Below are 25,862 nucleotides of genomic sequence, written 5' to 3' on the forward strand. Positions count from 1 at the left end.
TCATGTTTGGTTGTTGTCTAAGAAAAACTGGCCTGGTCCTAGCAATAAATTATTTATTGTTAAATAACAAATTCTGGATATGATTATCTTCTTGACATCCAATTAATTAGAGAGAAATGGCTCCAGACGGCCCATCTGGTTTTATTAACTAGTTTGTAGGACTATTTCAGATGTACAACACTTGAAGATAATTGTTTGACAAACAGAAGTTGAGAAAAATATTTTTCAGAAAACCTGCAGACTATCGTGACTATACAAGCAATCACTGTCAGACCAATGAAACGTGACGAGATGGTAAATATGCATACAATTAAACAGAGAAAAAGGATTAATACAAATCATAAAACATACAATGTAGAAAACAAGCACAGGCAGGTTGAAGAGGGACCAGAAAGTCAACAAACAAACAAATTCCACACATATACAGGTATCTTTCCCACTGTTATAATTCAACTGCCCCAGGAAAGTATTTCTAGCTTAAGAGTGCCAAGGATTTTCTTAGATCATGAGGTTACTTTCCAAGCTGCAAAATTTTACAATGAATTAAGAAGCTCCTGCTGCTTCTCAGAGACAACCCTTTTTCATTCTACCATTACTGAAAGTCAAAATCAGATTGATCTTTTTTCACTTTACTATTTTAATTCTTTATTTTTATCCTTTGTAATGCCAACAAGGTGGTACCATCCCAATTAAGTAATGTTTTACGCTTGCCACTCAACTAGGTGGATCAACGTGCCAGTGCAGACCAGCCAGTTTACATGTATATAAAGATTTTGGCTCTTAACTGGTATCAATAGAAGTATTAAAAAGTGCCTCAAACCTGCTTCTTGGGTATAGTTATTTTGCGTACCTGATAAAAAGTACTATGAAATGTGAAGCTTTTCAACAGAACTCAGTTATCGGGGTTTTGTTTTTTGCTTTTGGGGTGGGTTTGGGGTTGGGTTGGTTTGGGGTCTTTTTTTTTTTTTTTTTTTTTTGAGATACTTGTTTTCCTTCTGGCAATTTGGGTCTAATTATGCAAGCAACTAGCTAATACCAGGCACTGCAAGGTGATATTAATGACTTCAGCTGGCTGGAAGGCAAAGGATTGACTTTAGCTGTTCTTTAGCTTTCCTGAATTGCTACTTGAAGGCAGGTAAATATCAGGGAGGAAAAGGTTTTTATGAAGGAAGCATAGAGACTGTATTAGCAGCCTCTAATTCTTCTGTAGTATTTTATGTCATGGTGTTTTCCTCCACAGCCCTTAGAAATGTGTTTGGGAACAGTCCCTAAAAATTAAACTTCTAATCTGAATATAAATACATTGTATAAGTACCTAGAAAGAGCTCAGGTGGAAAGATATAACTGAAGAGTTTACCACCCGTAGCTACACACTGGCTGTGAATAAATTCAGGCTTCAAATTAGAGGGCTCCTAACTATCAAGGCAATCAGATTCTGTAATGGCCTTTCGATGAGATTAGTAGGTAGGAGAAAAGCTACCTGCTTTCAAAATGGAGCTTGTTAAGTCTACCAAAAGGCTGAGTGCTGGTGAAAGCAGAGGGCTAGACTCTGATCCATAAGTCTCATGTAAGACATCTCATCTAAAGCATATTTTTACATTTTTCTTCTATTTTTTCCCCTCGTTTTAATTCCTTGTGTGCTAAATATTATCTTGGAAACAACTAAATCACTTTAGTCAGCTGCTTCAGATCAGAATCAATAGCTGGTTGACATCTGCTGCCAAACAAATAGCTCAATACTGCTCATTAATTTGACTCTTTCAGAATGGAGATAAAACAAAGCAAAAAGGAAAATAGTTTGCTTGTAATGCTGCATCTCTAAGACAGCACAGTTCTACTGATATCTTGTGATCCTGATCCCTCCAATGTATTTATTTTTATTTATTTATGAAGTTCTAAAAGAATAAAAACACCTCTCCCAAGCCTGCAGCCACTTTAAGATGTTTAATCACGCAATAACATATCTAGTTATAAAACATCCCAGCAGCATTTGAATCAGTTGCACAGAGCCCCAGACCACTCCTCTCCTTTTGTCTAGGAAGAATTTCTTTAGCATTCTCTGGAGGCCCTGCATGACCAGATGATTTTTTCAGCACCCCTAGAAAAAAAAAATACACTGAATTTAAGCTATTCCAAATTAAAAGAGAAAAAATGACATTGCCAGAGCCTTCACAGAACACATCTCACCAAGTGGACTCTTTCATCAGAAACACCCAGGTCAAGAAACTCAAGAGAGATGTGGACAGTCCTCAGACTACATGGCATGCAACAGATTCCAACCACCACCTTCAACTTCACCCACCAACAGCCAGGGAGACCCTGGAGATCTGGTGCTCTGTGCTCCCAGTCAGGAAGTCTTTGCACTCTGCTCTAGCACTGTCTTGGAAATGAATTTAAGGCTTGGCCCCATGCAGAATACACTGTGCAGTGTGCCCCGTGTTATAAAACCACAGGAAAGGTGAGTCTCGTAACTGAAAACAAAAACTGCAGCCTCTTTGCCAGACAGAAATCAGGACTGGGAGCCTAAAGCTCACTTCAGTCAGTGTTACTAGAAATTAATAGTATACAAAGGACTCCAACACCCATTTTCTGGCCAGCTCTGCTGATCCTCATCATTGCTGCAGTCTTGTCTAGCAAAACCTTCAGCTACCCTTAGCCGAGCCCTAAGAATAAATAGTCACAGACCACGTCACTGGAATGCACCATCCATTCACGAGCAGACTGAACGCATCACTGTTCAACTCCCTAGCAGTTTTATGCACATGTTGAAAAGCAAAGCAGATAGAAGGACTTCTTTAGGTGCTTCAGAGCTCTTTGAAAAATGAACCAGTATTATCTAACCCTTAATCCTGGGATTGAATGAGTGGAGTTTCCAAGAGAAGAACATTTTCCTTGTTGAAAAGACCTAACCAGTTAAGCAAGGACTCTCACAGGAGTCAGCAATCCCTGTGAGAAATGGCACTGTAGGAAAACAGCATACTGTAACCAGGCAGTCCTACCACCTCCCAGCGCAGTGAATAAAGCACTTCACATTATTCCTGCTCCAAAGCCAGGTCTGTACCAAAACGATGAAAATATCACAGGTGCTCTGGGACACTGTTCTCACCTCCAGCCCCTCTGCAATATCAGCCAGAAGGTATTGCCTTAAATATAAATAAACTAGCCAGCTGCTAGCTCAGCAGTTAGCCAGTTTACCAGGGTTTCCAACACACAAAATTAATCTCTTTCACACATGTGTGGATGCTCTTGTGGAAATAACTGTCTCCCACAAAGCCACAGTGAAAGAGTTAAGAAAAACTGCACTGGAACTGATCAATACTGGCAGATGACTTCACCCACTGGCGCTCCAACTACAACAAACAGCTCCATTTGGACACAGTTTTGGCTGGAAATCTGAACAGTTGAGAGACAATTGTTGAGAACATTCCTATGGCCAGAAAGCAGTATCTCATATATAAAATGGGAAAGACAGCAGGTTATCCACTAAAACTGTAGCTAGTGATTTATTTACTAATAGCCACCTCTTCATGATTTATTTCTGAATAAAAAGAAGATGAAATTACAGTTTTACAAATTTGCTTATTCATAAAGAACAGGTTTTTTAAAAATTCCTTTAAACTTTGGAATAAGACAACATTAAATTAACATCAAGTTCATGAATTTCTAAAACCTTGAACTACCATAATACATGAACATTAGTGACTTTAATCTTACAGTCAGGTAGGTCAACAAACATGTCTGAATCCCTGTTTCTCTGACTTCAGAAGAATACTGCAGTGGAAAAAGTCTACGCGAGCATGTCTTCTTGTAGTGTTGGAAACAATGAAATACAGACCTTGAAACACTCCATTTGCAGTGGTTTCCCCTTCAGGGGAAGTTAACTTTTGCCTTTTCTATTACCCACAATTTCAACTGTATAGCAATCAATATTTAATTATAATGTAGCCTTCTGCCTTTTATTTAGCTGATTTTCACCCAGCAACAATCAGAAATAAGTGACCTTTCTGCAGATGACTCTCTGGACATGGGAAACTGTACCAATGTGTGTAAACACTTTTACATGGAAAAACTTGTGAGGACAAGCTGAAAGGCAAGTCACAAATCATCTAACATATACAAGAAATACTAGCCGTTTTTTAAAAAATACAGAATGGTAAGACACCTCCAGTTAACTGCATATACTACAAGACACAGAGAAAAAAATAATTTGGTCGGGACAGTGAGGTTTTCAATTTAATTGCTTCTTTGTGTGAAGCTGCCCTTTCAGCAACACTTCACAAGCCTCTGGCTATTTGCAAATCTTTCAGCTGTAAATTCAGTAAGATTTCGCAACAGCAAAAGCAAAAGATTGCCTAGAGGCTACACACTGTACCTGGAAAGGGCACTCATGTTCAGAAAGGACATGGTGAGCCAAAAGTTCTGAGGAGACTGGCAACCTAAAATAATCTAAAACATTAAAGAAAATAGAAGTTGGATGATATTCATCCAACTGATACTCACTAGACTACTAAAAGTTACCTTTTAATTAGAGTATTTTTGTCTTCTTCTATAATGAATGTGTATGCTTATTCTTACACAGAATTAATTTCATGGATTTTATAGACTTGGACGTTACAGTCAACAAGTTTCAGATTTGCATTAAATGCCAACTGTTGTACCATCCACTGCTCCTTCTGAAACAGCTGGAGCCTCTGAATATCACCGTTTACCAATGTAACTTAACTGCTCAAGGGCAGTTAATATACAGAATGTAGAAATCAGACAAATCAGAATCAGAAAAACATTGTGAGAAAAGTGGGAAAGATTGGAAAAGCCCCAGTTGCAACAACAAAATCAAACTATTGAATTATCACTAACATTATGTTTGTATACCTTGAGGTCCTAGTTTTGCCTGAGCTGGAGTGGAAGTTGAGCTAAGAAGGGGGTCAGATGAAGGATCCAGGAAATTGGTGGTCAGATTTGTTTTACATGAGAGTGGAAGTGATTCTTCAGGTAAATTATCTAGGCTCATCTTGTTTTGTCTACTGGTATCTAGTAGGTCTTTCCCAAAGAAAGCTTCCTGCAAACAAGACAACATGATTCAATGTAGGAAAAACACTGTATCTATTGAAAAATTTGGTATCAACAAAGTTAAAAGCCATTGATTACTAGAAATATAAAACCAGAGTCTCAAGTCTCTCATGCCTTCCAATATGGCAGTATCTCTTCCAGGTTACAAGGAGTGGATACAGCTTACCTGAGGTAGCTATATGATTAATATTTTATGATTAAATTCACACCCTAAATTACATAGAAAAACAATAGTCATCTTAGATGTATGTGGCACAGACAGTGCCAATACAGTGTTGCTATATATCACAAGTTTTTCAATATTTAAATTATTTCTCCTCACACAAAAAGGACAGCTGAAGGAGGAGAATACTACTGGGAACTTGATCAAGACCACACAAGAAGTTTATGAAAAACACGCAAGCACACTGTAGTCCAAATTCTAGAACTACCATCCACTGCATTTCAGTTACCACAAAATCACCCCAACGTCAAACCACAGTAACAAAACACCTTAAGATGTTTAACTTACATTAGTATCTCTTCAAATATTCTATAAAAGCTACCACTCACCTAAGCCTGGGTACTCAGTAATTTGACAACAACCTATCACATTTTCAAGCCAAGTTTTATTCATTATATAAGAACTCTATCTGTTTTCAGGTAGTCTTTAAAATTTTGATTTAGGATACAGCTATACAGCTGCTAAAAATAAAGCTAAAGATACAGATTTTTCAGTACCAGTTATTCCAACGTAAGCAGAAGAAGAATCTAAGAAATATTCTGTATTTTACAGGACTAAAATGTGCATTAAGGAAAAAATATTTATCCTTATTAATCCATAGTAAATGTTTAAGTATTTTCTTTCCAACTCCTTCCCCATATACGAAATACAAATTACTTGTAGACAGAGGTTGCTCTGCCTCTCTTGTAAATTCTTTGCTTTCAATCCCAATATAGTCTACATCTTGAAGTTTGGTGAACATCTACAAGACAGTAAAGTTTTCATGAAAAAAGTAGCTAAGAAGAACAGCAAACCAAAAATGTTCTCAGTGAGAGACGTATATAAACCAGTCAGTTTTTAAACTGGTTGAAGATGAGCAAGTTGCTCAATCACCGTTAATACTGTGGTTAATATCCATGACTGCTACCTCTTACGTGCTAGGGATGTCAGAGAATTAACGGAGTGGAAGAGCAGAGATTATTGTGGTAGGGGGATGCAAACCCCACAAAACTGTAGGAAAACAAGTTTCCCCTACCAAATAACATTCTATAATCTTCTGAAAAGAAAGATTAGTATCTTAAGAAAATAACATGCAAAGACATCCTACAGAGTTGAATGCTGAAAATGTCATGTGTCAGTTCAGAGAGAAAAGGTGGCTTCTTTCCTCCCGTCTCCTCTCTCAGAAAAAATGGGGGGGTGGGGAGAGAGAAGTAACACCAGAGGACTGGAGATTTAACATATTATACAGCTTTCTGTTCAAACTTATGAACATTCTTGACAGAAAAAACATTTCATTGGAATGAATTGGGAATCAGAAAAGAAACATTAAAGCTTTAAATGAACTATGCATCAACACACGTAAAGATGTACACCAGTAGTTTTACCTGCAAATAGGCAGGAAAGGTTTCTTCGAGTTTATTTTTCTTTTTTCTGTAACGCTTTTTTATTTTCTCAGTACTTTCAGAAGCTGGGGCAGACTCCTCAACTGGAGTGTCTGGCAGCTGTTCTGTCCAACCTAAAAAGTAACATTCAGGCACAAATAAATAAAGTACTCTGTGTCTTGCTCTAAACGTACAGTGGCAGCATGCCAAACATATCTTGCTACCTATCTGGGTGCACGGGTTTATTGAACATCACTCTAGATGTATTCTAAAGGTGGCTTTTATCTAGCCAGGTGTGAACTGGCACCTGATAAGCTGGGCTCTGGCAGTAAGAAATACTGTATGTGATACCAGTCACGTCACTACCTTGTTGTACCTGAGTGGCTAAAGACAGACCTTTAACTTTCATATCTGCAAGCCACCTAAGAATTTGGTAATCTCAGAGAAATTATAGGTGCCATTCAATCAGATATTTGAAAGCTAATTCCACTGAAGTATTATCTCCAAAATCATCAGTGCTGAGTTACACATTCATGACCTTTCATTTTATAAACTAATTATTCTCAAATTAAAAGTAAAAAACTTTTTTCCTTAAATCTGAAAAAGACTGTTGTACAAATAATGGGCAGGCAAGAAAAAGACATCTATAAAGATGCTCTTCAAGAAAAATTACACATTTATTCAGCTATCATATTCCAAAGTAGCACTGTTTTTTCTAACGATCACAAAAGGACACAGTGCTCATCAATCATTCAGTATTTTATTTCAACAGACCAGGGAAAACACTGCAGGTAAAAGCAGAACTTTTAAAGTCCTGACACTTCTATCTTGCCAAAGCCATAGCTAATTAGATGGAGTTAAGGACCCTGGGAAGTCATTTAAGAAACTCTGTTATTTTGGTGGTAAAATCAGCTATGCTTTGTACTGCAGTAATCTCCTGTACCATATTCAGAGGACAGCGAGTAGAATGCGGCTAACCAACGCTGTGACCTCTGCATTGTTGCAGAGTGAGCTTTTGCAGAGAAAGGGGGTGGAACACGACAAGAGGAGCAAAAAACTTGGTAAGGCTGGTGAGTACTGGCAGCTGAGAAGCAGGCTCTCAGCAAGCTATGATGATTTAAAACACAAAGATTTTCTGAGTTATTTTTTTCTTAACAAGCAATTGTGCCTGAGCACACAAAAAGAAGCTCAAACTTTTAGCTGAAGAATACTTGTTTAAGAATATTGTTTTTTAACAATATGCATTGTACTGTTACCCAGAATGGGGAATTAACTTTTAGCTTTTTTTTTTTTTTTTTTTTTTACTTAAAGGAGCAGATCCCTATAGAAATGAAAAACTTCAAAGCAAAATTTTCAGCATTATCTGAAACAATTTTGTATACTACACAGAAATAATATTTATAAAGCAGGAAAACAGAGCTATAGCACTAATATTACCAGGAAAGCAAACGTATCTATTCTATCTAGTTAGGGAATCTAACTAGAATACTGGCTTGCACTGATTAAAGAAACATTTGTTGGCTTCATAAAGTAGGTCTGCAAATGCAAGCAAGGACAGCATTTAACTATTAGTTTTTAATATTGGCTGGATGCTGCAGTAAAGATTCAGCCTCCATCATGTTGTACAAATACATAGCAAGAGACCAATCTGGCTCTAGAAAGGTTAAAAACACAATAACTAAACAGACAGGAGAGAATAATAGGAGAAATCAAGGCCAGAGTCTTCTGAGATGGTATCTGCAAACCTTTAGAAGCAGCTGCCTCCTCCTACTGACCTTATACAGATCAGGCTCTGAACTAAATACACTCCACACCTCACCTTAATGATACCTCCATATTTTCTAGATTAGATAGTGTGAACAAATCCAGATGGATGAAATATTTTAGTTTAATCACACATAGAAAGCAAGAGAACAAGGCCCATCAATAAAATCTGACTTCATGTAAGGTGCCCAATCTACTGAGTAATACAGAGTCAAAAGGCATTAAAATGGCTTTGCTAAAAGCAGAGACCAAACAGAGCAGGATTCTTCAGCCCTGGAAAAGGCAAAAACTGATGGTGGAATGCCACACGTCTAGAAAATCTTTCTGTATTATAAGTTAATATGGAGTGACTTTTTTTAAATAACCTTTCGTAATATAAAATGTGAGGGTAGCTTATCCTTAAACTGGTAGACATCCAGTTTAAAATAAGGAGTTATTTCTTCATACAGCAATAGTGTATCATTGAACTCACTAAAAGTATGATTTTCCAGAGCATAAACAGATCTATAAAAATATCAGACACACTTGTGGATCATGGAACACTGGTGAATATTAAAACTGATGGTCCAGAGACACCTCTGGATCAGGACAACATCTGGAGGAAAGTGTATGAGAAAGAGGATTACTCTAAACCTACCTCTTTTTTTTTTTTTACACTTTTTTTCTGTCTTCTACTAGTCAAAACTAGGCTAAACAGAGCTCTGACACAATACAGCAGTCCTTATAATGCTCGCTATTTTGTTCCCACAGTAGCCTGCAATTCATTTTTTCAATTTCTTTGTAAATCATGGGCTCTGCTGAAAGTATAAGTATGCAGGAATGAGTATTTTCAGTTCAATTAATAAAGCCATCGTGATAAACAAAAAACTTATTCCTCAGTAGCACAACTCTGGAAAGAATCGTATGTTGATGAGTTGCGTTATTTTTATTGCATTAGAGCACGAACAAAAATTTTAAAAAAAGTTTCTGCACTTACCTTCATCTCTGCCAGGCAACTGCTCAGAAACAGATCCAGAAGAATCTTTCCTGGAGAGAGATCTTTTAGTCTTCCCCTGCCCTGTACGACTTCTCTGACGTACCATAAATCCACCAATACCTAATAAGAAAACAAAAATTCAGTATATTGATAAAAACTACGTTTCATAGTAACAAAGACAGCCAAGGTTGTTCTGCAGATAAAAGGGACTACTGCATCTGTAGAGGTCTAAGAATGAATCTGAGATACTTGAGTTTTCATTCAGAGTTTTAATGTCTTGGTGGGTATATATATAATTATCACAAAAGATCAAAATTTCAGGATTGTAAATCATCCACAAGTTCAAAGGACCAAACCTGGCCACTTTCAACAAGGCAACTTTTACAAGGGAAGGGTTTTCCCTTCCCTTGTAAGCTGATGAATTGTTAGTCAATCTACCAAACAAAATCTATTAAAGAGCCTTAAAGGACACAAAAAACCTCTACAAACTGCTCGAGAGCCCATCACTCCAAATGATGGTGCTAGAGAAGGACGGATCACAAAATAAAAGGATAATTCATCAACATCATAGTGCCTGAATCTCCAGGATCCCTTAACAAAGAGTGACTGCAGTGCTTCTAATCCTTTGCAGTTGGTGTGTATGTACATGCATCAGATTCAGGTTTGTTTCATTTTTCAGGGAAATTGTTGGCTGCAGAAAACTAACAGAAGCTATTCAACTCATGATCCAAACCCACACCAAGCAAACAAAACTCTCTTCTCTTCTCTTGAGGACCCGACAGTAAAACGAAATGGCTTGTTGAGGTAGAGTGCAGAGAAAAAGGAAATCTCTGTTAAGTGATGTAGGTTTGTAACACTATCTCCCCAGGGTGGGCCCATGACGGAAGGCAATATACACACGGGTATGGCCTGCTGAGACAGGGCTCTTACACGGCTGTGTGGGAAATGATGTGGGGAGGGTAAAAGGTGGTACAGATCTTTTTAGCTACTGAGAGGAGCAAGAGAAACTAGACCGTGTTGTAACTCCTGCTTCCTTTCCTTCCTTCACTGTACTCCTTGCCTTCACATCCTCAATCATTTCATTGCCTCTGTTCTCCTCCCCTTCCATCTTCATAACCAGAGGGTATGGCCCGTTACAGCAAGCAGGATGGTGGGACTGGTGAAAATACGCGACTGCAAAGACTGCAACCAACTTACCCACAGTAGTGGGAGGCTGCATAATGAAATACAAAACCACCATGTTAACACAGACTCCGAGACATACCAAGGTATGCGGTACAGGGGCTCTTCGAAAAGCCACGTGGTGTCTCAGCACAGTTTATTATCTTGGGTTCAGTTTCAGCCCTAATGCATCAGAGCTACTTCCTACAGAGTCACTTAGGTATCTCTAGCTTTTTCTGCCTGGAGACAGCTCAAGTGTTTCTACACCCAGGACACATGGTTAATCCACAGTCAAGATAATTAAGAGCTGACTGCCCTAATAAATTAAAATAAATTAATCCATCCAATAAATGAATTCATTAAAATTCACTGCCAGAAGTCATCTACAAATATTTACTCCTATGAAGTATTTCAGAAAATAACGACACCTGCAGAAAGTTCTCTGAACTTCAAATATTGCCAAATGCACATACATACATACATACACACACACACAAGAACCGCCCTTCATCAATCATATTAATACAGTACATTTTCCCATCAAGCTAAGAATCAATACAAGGTATAGATCTGAACTACTGTCCAATAATTGACAGCATACTAAGAACAAGCACACTGCTAAGCAGCAACCTTTGGAAATATATTTTGATAAGAGGACTAAAAACTATTTTAAACAGAACGGGGAAAAAATCTAAAATCAACAATTAGCAGTAGAGTACTTCAGAATTCCATACTGTTTTCTATTTATTTTTTGTTTAATTATACAGAAAAAAAAAGTGTTAAAACAAACAAGGGACACACAATCGTAAAAATTATTGTAACCTACCAGGTCTATATGGTTTTCGCTTCCTTTTTTTAATCCCATCAGCTCCTTCTGCCACTTTGGTATCATCATCTACAGCTTCCCGTTCTGGGCTGGAATCTGATTTTCCATCACAATCCATAAGATCACCTTCTGCAGAAAAGAGGCAATGGTAACTTTAACTGGAGAAGGGAAAGAAGTTATTTTTCCAAAATGTCTACATCTGACCGATTTCTGAGAAACTGATTAAAACTGACAGATTTCCCAAAAGGGTGGGTGATAGCTACTCATACTCTCCAAACACTTCTGTGAAACCCACCTTACCTATACACAAACCCAGTATATACATACATTTCCTCTGAGATGATGTGTACACAAGACCAGAGAGTAAATGCTATAGTTACTATACGTGAATCTGAGAATTTTTTTGGTGAACTTTTCAGATGCCTGTGCTATTGCATTTTCTAAGTGTCTGACCAATTTCTAGCCATACATCAAGGAATATGGTTACAACTGACCATGCAAGATTCACTTCATTTTGTTTACTGTCTTGTTTTCTTTGGTAGGCCTTTTTTTTATTTAGCAGACAGGCTGAAAAACTACAGCCTGTACTTGGAAGGTAATGTTTAATGACTCTTTGTTTAGAGAGTTCTTGACTTGAAGCCATATGAAAGCAGACTTATCTGTGAAAAGGAATTTAACTATATACTAGAAAATTCAGCCCAAAGGAATTACTCAGCCTTGAAGACAAAGACTGTAATTTTGAGTTAAGAGTTTATATTCTGTGGGAAAGCAGGGTAGAAACAGATGTAAGGTATGACGGCATTAAAAAGCCTTTGGTGTTGAAGAGCGAGGGAGTTAATTCTGTTTCTGATACCTCCCAAATATCAACACAGTAATGGCTTCATATCTTCATTCTATTATCAAGCTTTTGAAACATTAAATGTGCTCTGACCCCTGAAAAGATATTGTAATTCTAATTCTCTGCTTTGGATTTAGGTGTATAATTCTATATGGTCTAAAACCACATACAGTTGTGAGAGGGAGAAATACTGAAATACTGTTATGACAGACAGAGCTGGACTCTCTCATACCACTTCTGCTGTGGTAGAAGTACAGCCCTTGCTCTTCCACAGGCTGGGTCACAAACCAGACTTTCCCATCAATGAAGACAGAAGTTCAACCGACAAAGCTAGTGGCTTGGCAAAGGCAGTCCCCACTGACCACCACGGCCAGTTCCCTCCTCCTCTCCAGAGCATGGGTCAACCCTCTGCAACGTGTTCACTTCTGGCAGAAGAGAAACCTGCTAGAGTGCTAACATGTCCTGCTACACAAAGCGGTATGCCAAATGCTAAACCCCACAGTGGTCCTTCCCATTTACTTACAAAGCATAGCTCTACAAATAGTAGCAGAAGAGCCACGTTAAGTCTACCAAAGCTGAAGCTCCCAAAGCAAGCTGAACTTTCATCAAGTGGACTTTAAAATGTGGAACACCAGATGAAATGCGGAACCTGATGAAAGCCTATAGATGAGATGGTAACAAAATTACCACGAGCTCAGTTTTCTCAGATACAGCCTCTTTCTTTCACCCAGAACTTTAGAGTCGAAGTAAGGGTCTTTCCCCTTTCCTGGAACTACTACACTATGTTGCTCCAGTCAAAGCTGTGGGCACAGCTTTATTCACCCTGATGCTCATATGAAAATTTCAGACATTCAGAGAACAGGCACTGATCCGCTCTACAGAGCACATTCCAAGAAATCCAGCCAATCTACCAGGTACATGTTGTGCTGTTACTGTCACATCTATGAACATGCTCTAGCTCTCAAAAAGGCAATGAAAGGTGATCAGAACTGAAATTAAGTTCTGTGGAAGCTTTGGCTCTCCCTTTCATACTCTACATTTACGTATCTTGTTATCTAGTTGGAAAGGGCTATATAGAAGCCAACAAGCAGATAAAGAAGTTAGACAAAGTTATACAGAAAACAGGCACACGTTTGTAAAAGTAATGATTAAACCACTGAAAAAGACCAAGTGAAATGGCTAATTCTCTACCCTGTGCCTTCAAACCAAAATCAAAAGCTTTTTTGCTTTCAACAACCCAGCTGACGGAATACATGAAAGTATGAGATGAAATTTGAGAGTCAGTATAATGCTAGGACAATATACCAAACCCTGTGAATACTGAAGGAAATGAAAGAAAAACAAGTAGTTAACTGTTTTAAAGGTTATAAACAAATAAAGGAAAGCTGTTATAAAAAAACCCAAACCACTTCTAGTCAACAGCAGACAGTAAGAATGTGCTAATCAAACAACAGGAACAATATTGATATTAACAAGTTAACAGTGAAGCTGCACTGATGGTTAAACAAACCAGTTACCTCAAGTATACTCTCCATACCTAAAAAAAGCTTCTTATGACATTTAATCTGATTAACAACGAGGCAGTGTTGCACAAACAGAAACATATTAGATTGTGGTGAGGTGGGGTTCCTATTTTTCCTCTGTTCCTCTGGTAACAGACATCTGCCTGACTAATGTAATGATTTTCACACCTGCCTTAAGTAAGCCTTTCCTCAGGCCTCGGATTAACACCTATTCTACCAACATGCTTACCAGGATGTACAGCCAGACCAAGTAAAAAGGACAGGAGAACATTACTGCACCATGCTGGCTGCTGTTTCTAGTGTTGAAAAGCAGGGATCTGAAATGGGGCTGGCTGCTCCTACGCACTTTCCCACTCTTTATCTCCCACCTTCAGTCTCCTCTGGCTGGGGCTGCTGTGCTTTCTCGGCTGTGAGGGAAGCAGATGAGACAAGCCCTGGTGGCCTGGGACAGGTGGATCTTTGCTCCATCTAGACTTGCAGTGGAAGGAGCTCTCCCAGGGGCTTCTCCCATTGACTGAAATGTCATGCCCATGCACAGGATGTGTTTAGAAGACAAGCGTTAGCCAGATGCCCTCATCTCTCCTCAGCACTGGAAGCCACAAAAACACTGTTAAATCTTTTCCTCCCTCCATACTACACAGATACGCCATCCTGGAACCTGAAACCCTTCAGTAGATCTCTACGTACAGCATCATCTACTTGAACTAGAGCAACATCCGAAATCGCTCCTAAACTCAAATTCTGTCTTGAATTCTACTTTGGAACGAGGACAAACATTCCCTATAGGATTGTCTAGGGAAATTCAAGAAAATTATTTTTTTTCCCTCAGGTCACCCTGCCTTATTTCCTTCAGAAAGAAGAAATACTCAGCAAAGAACTTTTTACTCTGCTTTCCACTTTGTTTTGAATACCAGCTTTACAGTGACCTACATGTTGCTTTGCTGAGCCAATGTCACCACTTTCAAACAGCATTTGCACTGAATTTGAGATCCTCAGACTACACTTGCACTCAGTGAGTGCACAGTATTTCTCACAGGTAACCCAATGATTAGATAAAAAGGCAACTCACGTTTCCAGTGTTGCCAGCCTGAGAAAGGTGAGTTTCCTATAGGATGGATGACCCATAAATAGAACAACAAGAAAAATCTCTGAAACTGACAACAATGAGCCACGACAATTGTTCAAGTAATCTCCATAAAGCATTCTGTACAGAAGGTATGAGTATCAGTACCAAAAAAATCCCAGGGATATTTGCAATACACACATGTACTGCAATGCTCCAAGATACAAAATGCGCCAAAAGTAGACCGCTACCTCTACTGTCATCCATCTCCCCATCTCTTGAATGTTCTGACTGGGCATCTGGGGGTGTCTGAAGCACAGCCACACTGTTCTGATTTATAATCTTCAGTTTAAGCTTTGGTTTCGTCCGTTTTCTTCTCGGTACTGTAACAGTTAGGCTCTGTAACTGAGACATGCCCGATTCTGTCAAGCAGACTCCATCCTGGGTGTATGTCTTCGGTGGGTCTATAAAAGTTAAATGAATCATAACAGCAATATAAAACTCCTTAATTTACAAGTCTTAGATTTTTAGGAATAGCACTTTTAAGAGTTAATAATCCACATGTATGGAGCTGATTCATGAGTGAGGAAATTGGTATAAATAAAACAGAGATATCTGATACTGTCTTACACATTACAGTTACAGCTTCGTAATTTAAGAGCCTGATGTCAAATCCAGCAACAATCCTTTATATTGCTACAAAACAACTTGCATCAAAGACTCATTGGAAAGAACAATTTGATTATGGAAACTGGTGCCTTGCAGGGTATTTCCTGGCACTCACAGAAAATGTGCCAGTCGTACTTTGGGTTCCTATTGCTTATTGGCCAAGGTCCTCATTCAGCCCTCAGCACTTAAACTTCATTTTATTAATGACCTCAAGCCTCCCAGAACTCTTGGTAACTCAGGCAAGTTATTAGCCCTATTTTATTGGCAGACAAAATCCAAGTTATATCAAGTGAGCTGTTCAAGATCAAATTGGAAATGGTGGGTAGAACCCAAGTCTCCCAAGATGTGCAAGATTGCCTCCTCCTCAAGCTGTTACATGATAATTGTTGAGTCTAGCAATGAACTCTTAACACTCCTTAATTCACTGTGTAGAAAGGTGCTGTCACCTGTGCTGGCGCCCTGCCAGTGGAGATTTGGGAACTCTTCGGGAATTACCAAATAATAAAGAGGCTACAATGATGCTTTTGCTCTTTGGAGACAATTAAATAATTATTTGATAACACAGTTTTTGAAAACATACAAACATTTCCTCCCTTTAACCAAAAATACTTTATGTAACACCTCACACCTCAAAACACGCCTGGTTCTAAACTTCAAAAAAAATCACGTATCTTTTTCAGATTGAAGATTTGAGGGGAGAACCTTCTCAGAACTACATTTGTGCAGTATCAAATAGAAAAAAAATTCTGACATGATGGAAGCTGTTAGGCACTATCTTTATAAAAAGTGACTTGTGGGTAGGCTTGTCAACATTATAAATTCCTAGCACAAACCAAATGCAGAAAAGTTGTGTCCTCCTACAGCTCAAACCTGTAAACATTTGTGTACATGCTTGACTCAGCATCACTGTTATCACTGCTAATATTAAGGCAAGCAACTAAGTCTGCAGGATCAAAGCATAACTTAAAGTAATTATTATAGTGTAGGTATGGCAGGCAAAAGAGAAGAAACAAGAGAGAATGAGAAAAAAAATGAAAAGCATGCTGCGGTAACTGAAGGATAGTTAATGCGGTGTGTTATAAAAATCATAGAAAAAGGAGTTTTTGTCTCATGTAAAAATATACCCTTAAAATATGCTAAATGACCAAAGATCAAGCATTTACATTCTTTACCTAGTTCTTTTGATTTTGAAATAATCTGAGCTCCAACTGATGAATCACAACAGTCCAAAGAAGGCACTGAAAAATATAAGGAAAATAATTTCAACTTTTAAAAATGGTGACTTGATTTAAACTGAAACTATCAATTAATTTTCCTTCAATCAGTTCCATTAAACTCCCTAATTTATACTGTTGGCAACATTCACTAGCACCTTTAAAATAAAGTGCTTTTCAGAGTCACAGAAGATGTGACTACAAAACAAGCCTGATAGAAACTGAAGTTCTCCGATTTCCTAGAGCCAAGAATGGCATTGGAACGGCACTGAACTTGGTGGTAAGTGATCTCCTACTGGACGAAGGGCAAATTAATACATTGGATCTACTGGATTGGAAAGTAACCTCTACACTAGTTATGATGTCCAGGTTTTGCTGACCTAAGCATGAAAAATGGGAGGGCTTTGTGAACTGGGTACCACCTGCTGTCATACTTCCCCAAGGAGGGGCAGGCACGCTCCAGCAGCTTCACACACAAGCTTCTAGCTGTGCCCGGGCTGTCAGGACTCTTACACAACGCATACGAGAAGGCTGATCTATCTGAGAACAGATGATACGTGACTTGTTGAAGTTAGATAGGGTAATTCTTATTCAAGATAAGAATATCGGTAAATGGAACAGCAGAAACTCAATTTAAGAACTACAGCTTGTGTGCTTCAGGGCAGCACTGGAACAGTGTGATTGAACAAATAATGATCAAAACTAGGCTACTGTTGTGGGCAGAAATGCTCTTCCCATCTGCCTTGCAATAACCGCAATCATGCTTCACTAACCTATGATGTGCAGACTACACTTTCAATATTAGTAGTGACTTTACAGAGATTATGTAGACAGAGTAAGTAAAGTGAAAATTAGAAGCTTTTATCTTGCAAACACAGAACTAGAATCAGAAAACCTGTTAGTTTGGCACAGTTAGCATTATCATATAGGCAAGTATATCCACGCTTTTTTCTTCTTTCATTTTCTTGCCTAGAAATCTTATCCATGCTGAATTTAAGACTCAGACAAACATCTGGAGTATTTACTTTGCATCTGCCACACAAGATGTGACCACTGAGACAAAGCACCTGTGGGAGGTTCAGTGTTTCTCAGACAAGTCAGACCACTGCACCTGTGCTGCTGCTGACCACACACAATATGGAGTCAGGGGCAAGAGCAGAAAAAGCCCAAAAGCTTCCAAGTAACACTTCATTTTTTTTCTATGTAAAATAACGAGTATGTAACCTAGAGGATGCTTTTTAAGCATCTCAAAAAATGAACAAAAATGAAAGCCTGTCTTCAAAAACTATAGTCCTTTAAGGGTTTTACGGAAGGTGTAACTCAAGTACATGACATAACCTACAGAAAACAAGTATTCCATGCAATTAGCAAATGAAAGCAGCCTATGAAAAACCGATAAATAAGAGTGGAAGGAAAAGACAAGGAAGAAAATGAATTGAAAATGAGATTTTAAAAGAGACACTGAGCTGGAGGGAAACAAATAAAGGACAAGCAACAGGATGGAAGTTATTTAAAAGCACTGAATTGAAAAAAACAAAAAAAAAGGTTGTTAAAAATACTCAAAGTGGAATAAGACATCATTCTGTTCATTTAATTAGTTATAATTTACAAGATGTTTTAAGACAGTGATAGCAATTACTGAATTGGAATCTAAGGTAAATGAAAACATCAGAAAGACAGCTGTGAATGGGAATTCAAAATCCTTATTTAAAAGTCAAACAACAGGGAGCATTCTTCTGGTCCAGGTCAGATTGGGAACAATTTCAGCTTTGGAGACCGAGTAGAGTTGAAATATTCAAATAAACAAGCTGATAGCGACAGAGATGACGCCTTCAGAGACCAACTCACAAAAGCTGCAAAAACAGTGTTTGAACACGCTATCAAACAGACTCCCAGAAAAGGAGCTAATTAAAACGCAGCTTAAGAATTAAATCAATAAAATGGACAACAGAGAAACACAGTACTGTTACAGAAAGACTGTTCATGGGAAAGAAATCAAAAATTGAACAAAAAGTGCTTTCTGAAGCACTTAGCCAAAGTTTAATGAAAATTATTACACTTATTTCCAAAAGAGTTTAAACAGCATTTAATAGCTTCAACTGAAAACAAATAATTGCACAGAATACAATATGATGAGAAGAATCACAGTTTCAAGAAGAAAGAAGGCTGCCATTTGTAAGGCTGTAATAGAAAGGAACTATTCTAGGAAGAAATGAAATCAGCAAAAGGGACAGAGCAAAATGGTTGATGTAGAAACACAATGCTAACAGAACGCTACCAGATGCCTACATAACTGTGTGCATGAGGCTGGGATTTCTTTGTAAATACAGTAACTTACAAGAATGATAAGAGCTGACATAATAAACATTCCAAATAATAACAATAATAAAAAAAAAGTTAAATTTTTAACAGATAGTATTGTATTGCTTTTGTATACTTTATTTGTAAAGTATTTGAATTAAGTTTCAGGAAAATTATAATTCAATTCAGTTTCATGAAAGTTGTACAACAGAGGCTCCCCAGTATAATATGCGTACCACTGACAGTATCGAGCATCTCAGAATTAGTAATACGAACTCCTCGCTGCCTCTGTGAGCAGCTTGCTTAAGCCACAGAAGGAATGCATGCACACAGGTGATCAGAAACTGTGACCAGATCAGTTTTAACCAGCTAAAGAAAACCAGTCCCTTTGCCTCCTGCAGAGAAATTAAAACAGCACCAAGGGAGGAGGAGGCTGGAGTATATGGATGAAGACAGGATGGGAGTAATTGAGGAAGGGATGAAATTTGCAGATGGAGCATAAGACATATAAAGGTAAATGACATAAAGGCAGAAGTGATGGGTAAATGGCCAAGATTTGCTTGTCTAGGAGTCAATCTAGATGAGGGGTACAGCCCCCACTCCTGAATGTGCTGGGATTACAGCGCAGAGAAAAAGCGGCTGCTGCCTAGAGCAGTTACAAGTAGCCAGTCATGATAATATTCAAGCAATCTAAATTAGAAGAAAATTTCTACAAGGCACAGCAATACGCTGGGGAACGTAAGTTATAACTTGAGACCATACTGCAGGGAACCTGATGAAATTGATGAGATGGTAATTTCAAAAGAATCTAGGAATGAAGGTTTATGGTATACTGCTTTGGAGAAAATCTTACCACATTCTGGTATTCATATACGTTCAAGAAGAAAAAAAAATATTTTTTATTTCTGTTTCCTGAAGATGACTGTACAATTATCTTTCTCATCACCTACATGCTAGAAGCATTTACTCTTTATGAACAGTAAACCCACCATGTATTGGTAATTTACTAAGCTGAGGGGCTCCTGCTTCTTCTAGAAAGAAAAGTAGTTTAAAGCTTGTAATAGTACTTGCAACACATCTGTGATACATCAAATGGAAAGAGCAAGAACCATCCCAATAAGAATCCCACAATATGGTACATTTTAAGAAGCATTCTACTGCAAACTTGTTTCTCTAAGTTTATCAACTCACTTTGAAACAAAAAATTACAGAAAACTTTCAAAGGAGTTGTAGAATTAATGAAAGACTGAAATATTTCATATAAAGGTACATGCAAGTATTTCTATGAACATGCATCAAATGACATACTCAGACATGCAACTGTGCAAACGCACACGTGTTAAAGACGTACTATATATACTGAGTCAAAACATGAAAGAATAAACAAAGAAACTTGTCTTATAAAAAAAGGTGAAAAAAAACTGCAAAAAGAAAGCTTGGGAACTCCCTAACAGGTCTTGTGGGACTGGCTCCTACTCCTGGAAGACAAATCTAAGCAACACAGCTTCATGAAGGTGTGCGGGAAGGACTAACTACAGCTTATGCCTGTAAGTGAAACATCTCCAATACCATCTTGTGAATTTTTTCCATCTCACATATTATGGGCTTTAATTATCGCTAAAAGGTACCTCTGCCAGCTTGAAAAAGAAAGGAAGGAGCATTGGACCTTTTTGTTTTAAGTGCCCACAGCTTATTAATAAAATAAACAAAAATCTCTGTCGTATCTGAAAGTTTCTTGTTTTTCCCAGTTATAAAACCTCTTTCTTTTTGGAATTTGTGAAAACAGGTCTCAAAAGTGAAGTGACTTGTAGAAACACATAATCGTAAGTCATTCTTCTAACAGTGATAAAAGTGGGATACTTGGAAGTGTTCCACACCCATGTGTCATTGACAAGGGAGTATATAAACCTCCAAGGTCACATCAAGTAAGTTACAATTACTGCCACACTGCTATGAGGACATGGCAGTGTAAAGGGACTTTAGATGCTCTATTGAACTTTTCTTGGTAGACCTCTTGAACATGTCTCATGGCATCTTCAGTCTGGATCAGGTAAGCCATCCTTACTGGCATCTTCTTGGGGGACACAAGTATTTCTTGAAACATCTGCTTAGTTCTTGTACCTTCCTCCTACCGTACTCTCATGACATCTCAGTAAAGGGCTCATGTGAACACTTTAACATGCCATTTGTTAAAAATGGGTATAGGTGTCAATGCTCTGTTAAAGTAGCAGACTGAAGCAAAAACTCCCACGAGCTGACATGCAGTGAAAACAGACCTGTGATACCACCCTTACAGCAAGACCGTAAATCATGTAACAGGCCAATCTAATTGCTGACAAGCCACTCACAGGAACATGAACCAGTACCACCCCACAGAACAAGATGCTGCAGCTGTGCTTAAAAACCGCAGTAACCTCAGCTCCTGAAGTACCACTGCTACAGAACCGTAATACGGACTGACGAGGAGCCTGATACACATATTCACCAATAACATGTATAGAGGAGAGTAAAGTTCGTCAGAAAGAGCTACACATTTTAACTAACAAGAAAGTGGCGACTCCCAAGGAGGAAAGTATGGCAACTTCTTTTAAAGGCTGCAGCTACAGAAGGAAACACCGGTCTTAAATACTGGGAGAGCCGAGGGAGTGGCATTAATAAAACATGATAGGGGAGGGGAAAAATGCTTATAGGGACCGTTGTTACAGCTACTGCTGCATTGGACAGCCTGAAAGTACTGAGATATAGAAAGTTTTTCTGCTTAGAACTAATTTTCAGATTCTTCTGCAGTTAAACTTTAGAGAACTGAGCTTGCTTCCTTTCACTTAACCAAGTGAGATGCCTTTTACCCTTTCAATACCAAATGCTTTTGGTTGTTTACCCAAATTATCTTCAATAAATCTACCCAGAACTCCCCCGCTAGATTTTCTTTGGCCTTGCAGCTGATCCCTAGAGAGCGCAAAAGAGCTGAGGACACTTCCAGAAGGGCCTTTAAAAACACACATGAAAAAACTTGCTTCTACCATAAGCCAAATCTCCACCAGAGAAAAAAACCCATAACACATTCCAAAACCTATTTATTGCAGTGTGCAATCCTGCCATTGGTTTCAATTGTCTTCTTACCGTTTGTTGGTGGTATGTATGGCCTACAAATGGTACAGTCAAAACCCATATCAGCTATGTTTTCCACTTCCTCCTCTGTGTTTAAGTTCTGACAGATTGCATGCATCCATCTAGAAATTAAGTGGGGGAAAAAATACAATTTAAAGGAAATATGTGGTGTTTTAGGAGACCCGAATATCAGTATATGGTCCAAGTAAATGTGAAATACTTGCTTAAATTCTTTTAGGGAGAAATGATGGATCAGGTTCTCCATATACAGCATTCCCCTATGGTGGTGTGTGTTAAACAATGTATATACGGTATCAGATTACCTATTTCCCTTCACAGGAAGGAACTCTCTATAAAACAATGTCCCGGAAGCAATTATGTCTTAGTATTATAATTTTCTTCCTATATTGCAATCATTTTAACTACTTACTTGATACAATGTAATCTGGATTTAGCCTCACAGCAATATTCTTGCCAAGTAAAATAAATTTTATTTTTACGGAGGGGAAAAATGAGGCACAGAGTGATTAACTAATTTGCCCAGAGCTGTATAGTTAAGTCTGTGGTACAACTAGGTATGAACTAGTAAGAGACTTCTGAGAGTCAGTCCAGTGCTCTTTACCACAAGACCATTCCCTTCATCTTTATGATTTTACATTAGGGGGAAAAAATTAAAATAAGCCTTAAACCTGTAAAGTATTAGAAATCCTTACCGATCACATTGTCTACACTGAATTATAAGCTCTTCATCCCTGTAAGTGCGACAGCAGATTGGGCAGGTAGACAAACTTGCGCAGGGAGCACACTGTGTGTAATTATTTTGCCATTCACATCTTAAACCTGGAGAAGTTGCTCCACAGTGTCTGCACCAAACACACCTGCAGAACAGACAAAATGATCTATTACTTTCGGGTCACAGGAAGATTGTTTTGTGGCTTTAAAACCCTCCTACTCAGAACTGGGTGAGTAATTAAGTTCTAGATCACTAACCACTTGGGGGGGTGTCTGTGTGTGCGTGGGAAATTTTTTCAAGTCAAACAATATTTTAATGGAATGAAAACGGTAATATTTAGATTTTGAATACTACCAACATTTTTTATACTTTTTAAGGGAAGTTCCTAGAGTAAGAATTCCCTTCAATCTGCAAAAAGAGGCAGACCGGTACTTGTAACAGCTCAACGGGTCAAAGGAGTTCTGGCTTCCAGTTGCCATTCACTTTGAGATATTGAGACTTAATTAACCATGTGAGAGGTCTAGCTTGTTTGTGTTTCACCCAAGTAAAACAAACGGTTTTCAGAGGGCTTTATTTTGAGAACGATTTGGTGAAGCACACATTCATTTTTCGAACTGAATGCTGGAATGAACGTTCTAATGACATAAATTGGATTTTCTCCAGTGAAAAGTTTCAAAAGAAAAATTTTATCCACCTCTACCTACATGTTTTTTGGCATGAAGAAACTGCATTAAGAGGAGATAATTTCCCTGTTAAATTGCCAATTGCATGAAACAATTCAAAAGTATTTTGTTTTCTTTGTTTAATACACCTGACAAATACAATTAAAACTTTGTTACGGTTCAATTGACACTGCAAATACAAAGTGACAAAAAGAAACAAGAGAGGCCAGCTGTCAGTATTTCTGACCCCAGGATCAAACACACCATTTGCACTTCCAGCCTCCCTTCGGAACCGTCTGCAGAGGCGGATCTAAGCAGTATGTGTGGTAGCTAATGTCGCAGTCATCACAGAGTAGCAGTCTTCCGGGATCTGTCGCTTTCCCACAGGCTTCGCACACTGTGCACTCCAGGCACCTCCAACCTTTGCTAAGCACCACTTTAGTAATCTGCAAATGGCAAGGTGAAAATTATTTGAAAACTGCTCTATGAAGTGTGATCGTTGTATAAATTAAGGTCTGGCTAGTGGAGCACAGGATGCTCTTCTGTGCACACCACGCACATCACAAGTGGCTGTTTATCAATTAAGACTTTCTGAAGCTTCAATAAATGGCAATGGATTAAACAGAAACTGTAATTACTGACATCTGATACTGTTCCAGAATATAATTTCTTCAGATAAACTAGCATACCAGAGAACACATACTGCACTGGATCTACATGTAGGACAGTTTACTCTTTATAGGAGTAGCTGGTCCTGTAGGGATGAAGAACACACAGCTGCTTTTTTTCAGTTATGTAGTAAAGCTAAAGATTCAGTTCACTACAGATCCTGTACCTTTCCTAAATTACCTGTGATAACCAGTGTTGGGGTTTTAGTTATCTGAAGCAAACAACTGATTTATTGTAATTAATATATAATGTAAGAGTAGTACATAAACACAAAGCCAAATTACAGTTGTATGAAATATGCATATGACATTTTGTAAAGTACATTTCAAATACTTCTGTGATGTTTAAAAAAAGCACCCCACTTCTATGTCGATGTACTTATATAATACACAATAAAGAGCGTATAGCATATATATTACAGTAAATAGCTTATCATGTGCTTGCTAAGTTATCTGATACCATTCAAATTTAATTTTTACACATTCTCTCCTAGACTAATGAATGTAAAATGTATTAATTAACCACTTCAACTGCTGTCAATTCTGACAGCCAACAGATAAATTGAATCAACTACACCTTACGCCCCTAGCAAATGAAGATGCAGTACATTTTTTTTCTTTGTTTTTAATTCTGCTTGTATTTAGGTCTTAAGCTTGTATCTCAAACTGTTATTTTAACCAACTGCTGGATAATCAGTGCTATTTATGGTTGTGAAATTACAAAAAGGTTAATTTCTCTTGAGGAAATGCATACTATAAAATGACATTTAATTAAAGTCTTTCACAAGTTGCATACAAATAATGGTCACATTAGCTGATGAATATCTAACAAGTTAATGACTCCTCCAATTAACACAAAACCTAAGACAGAGTAGTGCTATTAAAGTACAATACGAAAACAGTGTAATCAAGTAATTTTTTTATGTAACAAAAACACTCACCTTAATACTGACACAGTATGGATGGTAACACTGACCACATTGAGAACAGGCAAGCAACCTGCCCTCAGCACCTTGGCCAAAACTCCCACAAACTACGCACATATCCTGAAATGAGAGAGAAGAGCAGGTTTTCAACACATGCCATCCACTAAATCCTGAAAACATATAACTGTAAAATCCCACTAGCTGGCTGTATGATTTAATTCCTAACAAGGACACTGATTTACTTTTTTCTAATTAAAAGCACAGAAAAATAAATGAAAATAGAGTAACTATTAACCTAACCTGATGGAGAGTGAACTTGTCACTGTTAGAGAAGAGGACAACCGTATTATGCATTGAGTTTTCTTCCTCATCTTTGTTAGATGAAATATCCATAGCTGTGACCTATTAAAAAGAACACAAAACAGAAATAGCAAGCACACCACATTTTCTAAGACATGAGACAAGATGAAACAATCTCTAAATATATTAATTTTTTAATACTACCAGAGACACAAGCTTTGCAAATATTTATTCATATAGTACAAACTTCATAAAAGCTCCCTTCATCAGAAATTAAATTAATTCACATTTTCACATCAGTACAAGCATCATCACTATTTGAGTCTTACATACACATTCTCTTTCTCTCCTTTGTTCACCTTTTCACATTACCCCACTGCACTTCAAAATGGAAATGGAAGGAAAGAGGTAGTCTAAGAAAAAAATAATCACTAAGCAGGAATTTCATACTGTGACCAGTCTGCTCTGTCCCCTAC

General features: G+C 38.0%; 1 protein-coding gene across 14 annotated transcripts in view; it reads right to left on the minus strand.

Moving 5' to 3' along the window:
- KMT2C (lysine methyltransferase 2C) overlaps positions 1–25,862 on the minus strand; it is a 198,718-nt gene that overhangs the window by 42,330 nt on the left and 130,526 nt on the right. For 12 of the 14 annotated variants that reach the window (XM_037386995.1, XM_037386999.1, XM_037386989.1 and 9 more), the window contains 11 exons: positions 25,387–25,488; positions 25,102–25,206; positions 23,757–23,938; positions 22,811–22,975; positions 22,110–22,219; positions 16,647–16,712; positions 15,057–15,269; positions 11,382–11,510; positions 9,395–9,514; positions 6,658–6,788; positions 4,873–5,059 (listed from right to left, as the gene is read on the minus strand). In XM_037386995.1, coding sequence (XP_037242892.1) covers positions 4,873–5,059; positions 6,658–6,788; positions 9,395–9,514; positions 11,382–11,510; positions 15,057–15,269; positions 16,647–16,712; positions 22,110–22,219; positions 22,811–22,975; positions 23,757–23,938; positions 25,102–25,206; positions 25,387–25,488 — 1,510 coding nt within the window. The remainder of the gene's footprint in view (positions 1–4,872; positions 5,060–6,657; positions 6,789–9,394; positions 9,515–11,381; positions 11,511–15,056; positions 15,270–16,646; positions 16,713–22,109; positions 22,220–22,810; positions 22,976–23,756; positions 23,939–25,101; positions 25,207–25,386; positions 25,489–25,862) is intronic. The other 2 variants (XM_037386993.1, XM_037386997.1) reach the window with 2 other exon arrangements.

Source organism: Falco rusticolus, chromosome 4 (assembly GCF_015220075.1).
Source record: "Falco rusticolus isolate bFalRus1 chromosome 4, bFalRus1.pri, whole genome shotgun sequence".
NCBI classification, from domain to species: Eukaryota; Metazoa; Chordata; class Aves; order Falconiformes; family Falconidae; genus Falco; species Falco rusticolus.